At 38.2% G+C, this 11,356-nt stretch overlaps 3 protein-coding genes across 3 annotated transcripts; all 3 read right to left on the minus strand.

Annotated features, from left to right (window-relative positions):
• Window positions 1-3,186: 3,186 nt before the first annotated feature.
• On the minus strand, window positions 3,187-4,149 carry LOC103480311 (olfactory receptor 2T2-like). The gene has a single exon (XM_008435203.2). It carries the CDS (start codon window positions 4,147-4,149, stop codon window positions 3,187-3,189), a length of 963 nt encoding a protein of 320 aa, XP_008433425.2.
• A 1,762-nt stretch (window positions 4,150-5,911) lies between these two features.
• LOC103480322 (olfactory receptor 6N2-like) lies at window positions 5,912-6,859 on the minus strand. Its single transcript, XM_008435215.1, has one exon. The coding sequence runs from the start codon at window positions 6,857-6,859 to the stop codon at window positions 5,912-5,914; it is 948 nt and encodes a 315-aa protein (XP_008433437.1).
• Window positions 6,860-7,935: 1,076 nt separating this feature from the next.
• On the minus strand, window positions 7,936-9,704 carry LOC103477793 (olfactory receptor 6N2-like). Its single transcript, XM_008431096.2, has one exon. It carries the CDS (start codon window positions 9,697-9,699, stop codon window positions 8,740-8,742), a length of 960 nt encoding a protein of 319 aa, XP_008429318.1. The 5' UTR covers window positions 9,700-9,704; the 3' UTR covers window positions 7,936-8,739.
• Window positions 9,705-11,356: the final 1,652 nt, after the last annotated feature.

Here is an 11,356-nt window from a genome sequence, read left to right on the forward strand (position 1 = left end):
CTGAATGAAAAAAGATACAGGACAAACAAAGCACATGGGAAATCTGGGTGTGAAGAGAATAGTGGACAAACAGATGAGTGAACACTGGCCAGAAATAAAAGACTAAAACATATTTACAAAAGAACAAAAAAAAATCTTGGTGTTTATTTACACCATAAAAAAAGAAGAGAGCCATTGAACAAAAAATATCAAGAATTAAAATGGCCAAGACACATTTAGCCTGTGGTAAAAATGTATTGATAACAATAGTTATGTCTGGATATTTAGCTTACCTTTAGGAAAGAATTGTGTCTTATTGGTCATTTTTTTATGCCTGATTGGTGTAAATAGTTTTTTATGGCAGTGGAGACAGACATTATATTGTGCATTACTGGAATTATTTCCTGGGTATCGTTGTGTGAGCAGTATTTTATTGTGAAGGCCTGCAGGCTTGAAGTATTTATTCTATTCAAAGATAATTTACTGATGAAAAGGAGTAATTAACTGTTGTCGTACCTCTTTTTATGAAATGGTTACTGCAGATGGGAATCAATGACTGTTAGCAGGAAAGATGTCCTTTAACATCTTTCCAGCAAATTTGGAGACGCCTCCAATTGAATGCACACTTTTCTCATAGTCAGGATTGTCCATAATTTTCTTGATTTTATTATTATTTTATTGATTTTTATGAAAGAAAATAGGTCTAATGTCTCTCCTTTGCTTGTGTATCAGAGTTAATATTGTATAGAATTCCACTTGTCATTACTTCTAATTTGGGTTCATGAGTAATGGGTGAAACAGCACCCCCTCCTGGTGGTTGGCCGTGATAACTATAGTGAACACAGGCATCTCCTTCCCAGTTCATAAGAGTCATGCGCGAGGTGGGTTCCCCGAATTTAACATTCTGGTTCTGCCAGTTTGATGTTCATAAAATGTTATTGCTCGTAAGGTGCTGTCCCCTCTTGACTCAGGTGACGAACCTGAGTCCTGACCAGTACATATTCTGTTCTGTACATGTAGACTCCTTTAAACTCATCCTGGCCATTATTCACTCAACGCAGAAATGATTTATAAGAACCCGACTACAATTATCAAAAAACAAAACAAACAAAAAAACCCAGTGAGGAAATAAAAATGTTTCAAAGCATTGATTAAGTGCATACTCATCTTTTATGGTACAAACTTGCATTTATTTGATAATGCTTGTGTTACAGTATTAGACAGAAGTTTGCTGTTTTCATGGAATAGCATCAACAGAACTCATACAAAGCGGGATGTCCAAATTAAATAGCTCTACAGAGTGAAACATGGCTCCTCTGTTAATCCTTACCTACGTAGCTCAGAAGTAGCTTAGCAGCTGCACAGTTCTGGCAGGTGTTTCTGCTGGCTAGTCTGAAGGAGCTGAGTGGAGGAGTGTCAGGGAAGGGCTGCTTTGCGAGGCAGAAGCTTGGAAACTGCAGCTCAGAGGAGGAGCTTGGTCCTCAGAGGCGGGGCTAGGTCCACCCAGACGTTTTGCACAGTTAAACGGTTGCCATGGAGATTAAAGAATTTCTAAAACATGCCTGAAAGAATCAAGGCAACAGTCTAGGTATGTTTTCGATGAGGTAATAACATTATAATATAGTGAAAAGCTCAAAAAAGTCGTTTTTACATAACACTGCCCCTTTAATGCCCAACAATATCCAAAGTAATTGGTTATTCAAGTCTCTAGAGAATTGCAATAATTTCCACTTTTTCCTTTTCACATGGAATCCACTTTTTAATATTTATGTCTGCATTGAAATTAATGTATTGTAAATGATCAGCTTATTAWAAAATTTTWGTGATTTTTTTWACTATCAATTTCCTTGAAATGGGACAAGATAAATTAAATAACGTTCTGTATCACCTTCGTTTACTTCTGTTTATAAATCAAAATGATGACTTCATCACAAACAGCTTTGAAATGTTGATGAAGTCATGAATCCTTCAAGTGAAAACGTACAAATATCATCGCAAGTAACATGATTTTATTGATTAATTGGGAAGATCTACGTGTTCAGGAAAAAAGTACATTATACGTAGCAGTACATTAACTGTTGTAATTGGAATGTTCAGGCATAACATTATGACCACTGAGCGGCGATGTTAGTAACATTGATTTTGCCACATCATTGCACCTTGTGGTGKATTGAATATAATTTAAGATTTGTCCATTTTACTAAAATTCCTTTAACTTACCAATAACCTACTATGAATAAATGTGTTTGATTCCAGTTAATAACATCTGCCAACAAGAAGTACACTACTTTACAGTACATGCAAGTTAATCAATCAACCCAAACATCAATCAGGTTTATTTCTATAGCACGTTTCAGCAGCAAGGCATCATAAGAATCCCAGGTTAAAATCCCAAATAAACGACGTTTAACTGAAGTCCTAAAAGGGGTGTGGGTTTTAATGTTTTTATCTTTTTTTAAAATTTCTTTCTCTTTCTAACTGTTTATTTAMTGTCACATGCTGTTATTATTTTAATTATGTAAAGCACTTTGAAATGCCTTGCTGCTGAAATGTGCTATACAAATAAAATTTGATTGATTGATTGATTGATAAAAACACAAAAAATAAACAMCATAGAGTCACTAATTGAGAAACCAGGAACATGTGTTACATTTTGACGAGAGCCGTCTTCAAAAATCATCAACACGCATCAAATATGTTGGTCAATGTCCCATTTATTGTGGCTCAGAAGCAACTTTAAACAGGTTACTTGGTTTTCATGAATGAACAAAGACCMGCAGAGATCTTTTTTCATGAAATCTTTAAAAAAAGAGGAAACTTTACAAAACATGGACAAACGATAAACGTCACCAAATGTTTTCACGTCAGAAAGAAACATGAAGCTATGAAATGTCACATTGTCTTAACTATGTAGCATAGTACACTGTGGAACAAAAACAATAGGAATTTAAATTAATATTATGACCCAGTCTAATAGAATTAATTCTTACTATAATACAATAAAAGATAATGATATTAATGATTTACAATAAAAGAATATTACAAGACCTAGTTTAATTTCGACTCTTACAAACCTTATTACACTGACAAAATATAAGAATCAGTTTAACAATAACTTTGTCATAACACAGTGAGACTGGATCCAGGTCTGTCATCTACTTTAAGACATCTATGATATTTACTCACACCATTACCTGAACTGAACTATCAGTTATTGATCAGTGCAACACAAACGCAGATTCTGCTTCGGCTGAAAAGCCTCTTGAGGTGTTTGTGGATTTCCTTCATCTTCAGCCCGTAGATTATTGGGTTAAACAGAGGCTGATACAGAACCACCTGCAGAGTCATGATCGATCGCGCCGCTTTGGGCAAATCGACATCCAGTCGGGCTATGATGACGTCATACGAACACAAACACGAGAAACTGACGAGAACCAGCAGGTGCGGCGCGCAGGTCTGCATGGCTCTTTTCCTGACGTCCGAGCCCCTTCTGCAGGATATGACGAGTATTTTACAGTAGGTGAAAAGGATGAACGCCAAGGGGACGAATATAGTACTAACTAAAATGAACACGCCATATATAACATAGGGCCCTGCTGAGGTCATGCAGGAAAGCTTGGTGACGGCGTTGTTGCAAAAAATCCCATTCAGCGTGAACTTACAGAGTTTGAAACCATCGCCTAGAATAAGTGACGGCACGAGCTGACAGGATGGCAGGAGCCACGCTAGAACCAGCAGAGCAGTCACCGTCCTTTTCCTCATGACGGCTTGATACTGCAGCGGTTTACAGATGGAGACGTAGCGGTCGTAAGCCATGGCTGCCAAGAGGAGGAACTCAGAACCGCACAGAGAGTAATAGATCAAAGCCTGAATCCTGCACGCCAAATGAGAYGTAATCTGCACGTCGGATAAGAGGTCGATGAGAAGCTTCGGGTAGACGTTGGTGCTGAGAAGGAGCGAGTTGCAGAGCAGAGCGGCGATGAAGACGTACATGGGCTGGTGGAGGCTCCGTCGGACCCAGATGAGACACAGGATGGTTGAGTTGCTGCAGAGTATGAGGACGTAGACGCTGAACGTCATCGCAAAGTACAGGAAGCGGTATTTCTGCAATTCAACATGGCCGCCAAAAGTTATATATGTTATGTTTGGTTTGTCGTTCATTTGATCCATTATAAAAGTTCAACAAGGCAACAACAGGAATCCAAAAGGTGTTGTCTCACAGAAATGCAGTTCAAGTTAATGGATATTATGACGCGCCGGTTCGGGTGTGCTCCCCTCACAGTGAGCCGTCCGGGTCCAGTCAAAGTTTTTATCCAGCTGCTTCTCTCTCCAGGGATCTCATTAACGTGTTTACATCTGACAGGAACTCGGGTTCATTAAGGCCTAAGAAATTGGGTGTGAAAATTTCATCASTATTTGCTTCTTGTATGTCAGAAACTGAATTAAAAGTGTTTTCCAGCCATATAAAGTCATTTTATAGAAACTATGTTGACTTCTGGTGTTATAAAAATGCTCTACATATCAAATGTGACTTAAAATAAAACTTACTTCGTAATTTAATGCCTTAAAATTGGACCTCTGTCTCTTTAAAAAGCTCCTGCTCTTTCAGAAACTCCTCTACAGGAAGTCATCCCAACATGGCTCCTCTGTTAACCCTTCAACGTTTTTACCAGCATTGCTCTGAGAAGTAGCTCCTATAACGAGCTCAGCAGATGCTCAGTTACACCAGATGTTTGCTAATTGTTGCTGGCTAGTCTGAAGGAGCTGAGTGGGGGAGGGCTGCTCTGTGMGCCGGAAGCTCAGTGGCTTGCAAACTGCAACTAGAAAAGACAAGGAGACGCACCTTCAGCACCCCCAGGCCTTTTCTGAATGGTTGCCATGGAGATTCGTCCTTAGTTAGTGAGAATGTAYTTTGATTATTTTAGTCCCCGAGTGTCGTGTCATGACCCTTAGAAAGAAGCACATGCCCAAAGGAAGAACTGTGTTCAGATGAAGAAATGTACACAGTTCACCTCCTATGAGATTTTTTTCTTTTTACATAACTGAACTAACATTTTTAACATTACATTTTCACACAGTAAAAATGTAATGTTAAAATAAGTGATTGGTTGTTTAGCACTGGGGGAAGGCAGAGGAGCTCGATTTCTGTCACAGATAATATTTCTCATAGTGTCAACAAATATGTAAAAATAAATTTAAGTTGCTTAGTGCAACTTTCATGAAAACATGACATTTAAACTTAACATCAGACCAATGGGAAAAAAAAGAAGACAATTTTAATACAGACGTGGGCTTTAAGGAAAATTATATTTTATACCTGTTTTAATCAGACAAATAATCCTCACATTCTAATCTACTTAGCAAATACTGTGATTTCATGGGAGATAACAGTTTTGGACAGTCTTGATTATTAATATTATCTGATTATTATTCTTATGTATTTGTGACTTGATCTGCATGTTCTGTACGCTTCAGCTGAAATGATGACACCTCTTCATCACCGACCGACTTTATTGAAAACATTGAACATGAATTCAAAATACACAAGTGGATTTGAAATATACACTTTTCTTTTTAGTAAAGCAGAAATGAATTTAGATATATTTTCTTCACCAAATCACAAGTCAGAAACTACTGAAACTGAAGATAAATAAATGAAAATAAAATAAACATAAGTCCCCATATTTGGCAGCTATTGTAATCAGTACAGGTACAAACATTATTATACAGGTACATAATGTTTGTACTGATTACAATAGCTGATGGGGACTTAGTTTAATTTTATATTTTTCTACTGTATTCTCCAACAATCAAGGTAGTAATTACACTAAAGGTAAACTTAAAGAAAAAGCATTAAATTTTAAACATCAGAACTGTAATGCATTGTTAAAGTCCAACATGTTGCCTTTCACATACAGAGGAAAACGTTTCCTCACACGTTCACTTTGCGTTTGTCGTGAAAGAAAACCATTCTGAGGTGTCTGTGGATTTTTTCCATCTTCAAGCCGTAGATGATGGGGTTGAAGAGCGGATGATACAGCACCACCTGTAAAGTCATGATGAACCGCGCCGTCCTGTCCAGGTCGACCTGCAGCCGGGCCACGATGATGTCGTACGAACACAGGCAGGAGAAGCTGATCAGCACCAGCAGGTGAGGGGAACATGTCTTCGCCGCCTTCCTCCTCATACTTCCAGAGCCTCTTAAGGAAATGAACAGTATTTTCGTGTAAGTGAACAGGATGAAAAGCATGGGCAGTATTATCGTGTTCAGCGCGATGAACGAGCCGTACGTGATGTACGGCGCTCTGGAGTCCATGCAGAAAAGCTGGGAGATGGMGTTGTTGCAGAAAATCCCGTTCAGAGTCAAGTGGCACAGCTTGTAGCTCCTGCTGATGAAGAGCGACGGCACCAGCTGACAGGCGGGCAGAAGCCACGCCAGAGCCAGCAGGGCGACCACGGTGGGCTTCCTCATGGTGGCCTGGTACTGCAGGGGCCTGCATATGGACACGTACCTGTCGTATGCCATGGCCGACAGCAGCAGGAACTCGGCGCCGCACAGRGAGTAGTAGGTGAAGCTCTGCAGGTTGCACAGGGACAGAGACGTGGTCTGCTCGTCGGACAGAAAGTCCACCAGGAGTTTCGGGTAGATGGTGGCGCTGAAGAGGAGCGAGTTGAAGAGCAAGGCAGCGATGAAGACGTACATGGGCTCGTGGAGGCTCTTCTGGACCCAGATGAGGCTCAAGATGGTGGAGTTGCTGCAGATTATCAGGACGWACACGACGAGCATGACGGCGAAGTACAGAAATCTGTACCTGTGCAGCTCTACATGCCCGCCGAAGGTTATGTACGTAGAGTTTAGCTCACCAGCCACCGCGTCCATAACAAATTAATTTGAAAGTAAAAAAATAGCAATTTGTCAAAACAGCTGACATGGATACGGACGTAAACTTGAGTGGGCTCACCTGAAGGAACGAGTCGTAGCGAGTGAAGATGTTTTTATCCGACTTTGTCCCCCTCTGTGGATCTCATTAAAGTGTTTACAGATCACATGACAACAGGTTGGGGCCTGGAGGCCTGACAGCCGGTGGCTTCAGAGTTCTGCTTTAACCTATCGTTTTCAAAATAATTCTCATAATTTGTTGGGTTTTATTTAGCTTAGTTTCTAAATGAGGACACATCAGAGCACCATAAAGGGGAAGTATTATGTGTTTTCCAGGCTAGAAATGAGCTACACTAAGTAACTGAGTAACTTTTTGGAAAAAATGTACTTTGAGGAGTGTTTTTAGTCTTTTACGGTCCTTTTTACATTTACATCCTCAATCCACCCTGATGTTGTCTGTTCTCATCTAATGAACTGGCAGCGCCTCAGGTACCCATCAGGTGTTATGCTTGTCTTTTCTTTGTCTTTCTTTTTGTTGCRCTTCTGTACGACGACAGTACAGGCCGATTCTGATGGCTGAGTAATTTTATTACGACGTATCGSTACTCTTACTTCAGTAAGATTTCTACCCACTGTGTGTAACTTCACTAAATGAAGAACAAACTTGTTTTAACCAATTTCACCAGACAAACTGGTGAAGTTCTGGTTAAAGTTTCATTAGTTTCATATTTAAAGAAACTAATTTGGAAAAATGTCAGCCATGTAAATTGGTCTTTGGCTACTTTCAACTTTTACTTTAGTAATACTACATTGAAGCTGTGCAGATGAAACAGTATACAGAAAAAACAAACAAACAAACAAATACCAAACACATTGTGTCCCACAAATCAGATTTGATTAGGCCTGGCTCAGCACTGGTGTGTCTTCATCAGAAACATGTTGGTTTTAGTCGTRGGTGAGAACGAGACTGAGTGGAAATCCTATTCAAATACACCAGCTTTAACGCATCACAACAAGAAACGTATTATTTTTTCCATTGATTCAAGGTTTATTTAACAAGAAAGTCCGTTCTTTTTCAAAGAGCTTTGGCCCGGAAGGCCCAGTATTACAAATAACAAATGTAACCATAAATACCATCTAACTACACAAAATAAAACATCAGTCAACATTATACAAGTAAAGTGTTTATCTTACACTCTGGTGAAAGAAGTCTTTAAACATATTGAACAAAAGTTTTGCTTCCCTCTAATATTTATTTTTCTAACTTTTCATGGTTTGTTATGTAGCATACTGTGTTATGTAGTCAAAATTACAATATATGTCAAAATTACAATATATGTCCCAATGAGATTCATTTGTCAGATTAAAAGTACTTTTTGAAAACAAACACAAAAAACCCCAGCAACTTTTAAGCTGGTTATAAACACTTTTGATATTTTTTTGTGTGTAATTAATCTATGTGTTTGATTAGTGAATTCAGCTACAGAAATAAAAACCCTTTTTGGAAAAACCCAATAATTATGAAATATGAACATAGTTTACCTAACAAGTCTTTTCCTCTGCCTATTTAGATTTTTTTATAATGTTCAGAATGTGAATATTTTCAGAACATTAACTGATCTGACATGTAGCATTTTAGATGCTGTTTGCACAACTGACAGTCTGACGGAAACCCAAACATTTRCTCTGTTAGCTGCTGTATTGAAAACTATTTTAATCACAGAAACAATTAGACRACTCAACAAAACTTTTGATGATTTAGTCACTGAGACAGTAAACACAGCTCAAATGAATCTACGAACATCCAAATTATGATAATTACATTTTCAACACCAAACTGAGATACAGTAAAATGATTAGAGGGCAAACATGTTGCTAAATTACTGCTGACTTGTTTTTTTGGTGGCGCTGAAGAAGAGCTTCTTTAAATGTTTATTAATTTCCTTCATTTTAAAACCATAAATGAACGGGTTAAACAAAGGGTGATACAGAGATATCTGCATCGTCATTATGAATCGTGCAATTCTGGGGAAATCGGACTGAACTCGGGCTATTACTACATCGTACGTCATCAAACAGAAGTAGCTGGTCAGAACCAGCAGGTGAGGCACGCAGGTCTCTACTGTCGTTTTCCTGGACTGCTTAGAGCTGCGGTAAGATATTCTAAATATGTTTGCGTACGTGAAGGTAGTAAAGAGCATAGGAAGAACTACAACGTTTGAAAAAGCAACAATCCCAAACACAGTCAGTGCTGTTGATCTCACACACTGAAGGGCATAAATAGTGTTGTTGCAAAATATTCCTTCCAAGTTAAATGTACATAATTTAGCTTGATAGCTCAGCATTGCTAGCACTACAGGAAAAAAAACAGCCACAAACCAAGCTATGATCAGGAAAGCACTGACAGTACTTTTTTTCATTATATTTCTATATCTGAGAGGTTTACATATGGCCACATATCTGTCAAAGGCCATGGCTGCTAGCAGGAGGAACTCTGAGCCGCCGAAAGAGTAAAACATGAAGAATTGAAAAAGACAAGCCGGATACGATATGATTGGTTTTTCAGATAAGAAGTCGATCAAAAGCTTTGGGTAAATGTTGGTGCTGTAAAGAAGACCGTTAAACAGCAAAGCTGCGATGAAGATGTACATCGGCTCATGGAGGTTTTTGTGAATCCAGATGAGGTACAGAATAGTAGCATTGCTGCAGACTGTTAAGATGTACACAGTGAGTACAATGAAAAAGTAAAAGTATCTGTATCTGTTCAGATCTACATACCCAGACAGAGTTATGTAGGTAATGTTGATCTTGTCATCCATAATATAGACAAATATATACATGCATATATTTTTACAGCCGACTAAAATTCTTCAGACAGAGAAATTCAGTTCAAACATGACACACGTCATTACCTGCTATCAAACTTGGTGTATTATGACCAGCAKAGRTCTGAGTCTGTTCACCRCTTCTTTTATGAGATCCTCTCTCTCCCCTTCAGAGGGTTTAACCTCTGAAGACCCGTAGCATTACACAAACTAATGCAGTGTTACAGTAAAGACTGCATTTCATACAAAGACAAACTCTGTGTTATAAAGCAGTGGCAGTGACTAAATTGTAAACTTTCAATGTACATAAATTAACCACAGTATTTCACAATTATAATAAAATCAATATTGTACTTTATAAATAGTGCTAAAAATATAAATAATTGTGGCCATAAGTGTACTGTACATTGATGTGCATCTCTCAAAATATAAAACGATGCAAAATGTATTGGTTACAAAAAATAACAGATAAAATGGAATCCTAGTAGTCACCTCAAWTCACATATTTCATCCTGTACACCTWAAGGTAGATAAGAATAAACTTTCAGTTTAGTTGGACAACATGAAATGCATCAACCTGGAACTTATRAAAAATGTATGAGAAACTTTGTCCYTGTTGTTTCTTTCCAGTAATGTTTCAGCCACTYAGATTTAAGAAGGTAACCGTTTGTCAATACTCAAAAATGGTTCAATACATTTAATTTCATGTGTCCATACAAATCCACTATTGTAATATTAGGATTAATTATTCTTTTCTGGCCTAAACATGTTCAAAAACTCAACAAACTTTSCACAAAAATGTCCCCAATGTGAAAATAATTTTATGGAATCAAAAGTGGGCGTGGCCATGTACAGMAAAATAAAAAGTTTCTTGGAGGTATATTGTAACATATACATTGAGCTAGCCATTTTGGGTCAAAGGTCAATTGTGGCCCATTTTTCAYATGTACACACCTGAAACTTGAACAAACTCCTCCTTTGGATTTTGAGCTATCGGCTTCATCTTCCTTAAGAACGCAGTCAATGAATGGGGGATTAAAAGTTATCAAAACCTTGAGTTTTTGAGCGTGTTTAGGAGGCATGGCCATGCKGCAAACTAGTCCCACTCGCCAAAGCAAACAAAATACTACGACTCTCACATACAAAAGTCAATTGTACCAAGTGAATGAGCAAGTGATCCTTCTGGTTTTCATCCTATGTCCCCAACTCTAGGGTTAGAGTTAGGGTTATAGGATGAATCAGTACAGTGATTGTTGTACTGGTTATACTGTTTGCAAACTTTCAGTCAATGAAAGTAAAGTCTAATAATTTCATGCTTGGATCCTTAAACAGACAGACTCAGAACTGTATTGAGCTGCTTCACAGAAACCTGGTTCTCTAAGTCGACTGACAATAACGCCAGACGGCCATGTTCTCTTGAAAGAGGTTTAACATGAAGTTAGCTGATCATGACTGAGCGCTGGTTTTAAATGAGCAGAGTATGTGATGCAAGCAATAACCTAAATAAACAGTTTATCACAACAGTTTCACAGTCGGTGTATTTTCACAACCCCAGGAGTACATTCTTCAAAATAAAAAARATTACTTTTAGCTTGTCAAGAGTGAAATGATTAAGACTATTTTTCTCCAAATTTTGGTCAGAATGAGATCTGTGTAACAAAGTCAGGTTTGG

This window comes from Poecilia reticulata, linkage group LG2, assembly GCF_000633615.1.
Source record: "Poecilia reticulata strain Guanapo linkage group LG2, Guppy_female_1.0+MT, whole genome shotgun sequence".
Lineage (NCBI taxonomy): Eukaryota > Metazoa > Chordata > Actinopteri > Cyprinodontiformes > Poeciliidae > Poecilia > Poecilia reticulata.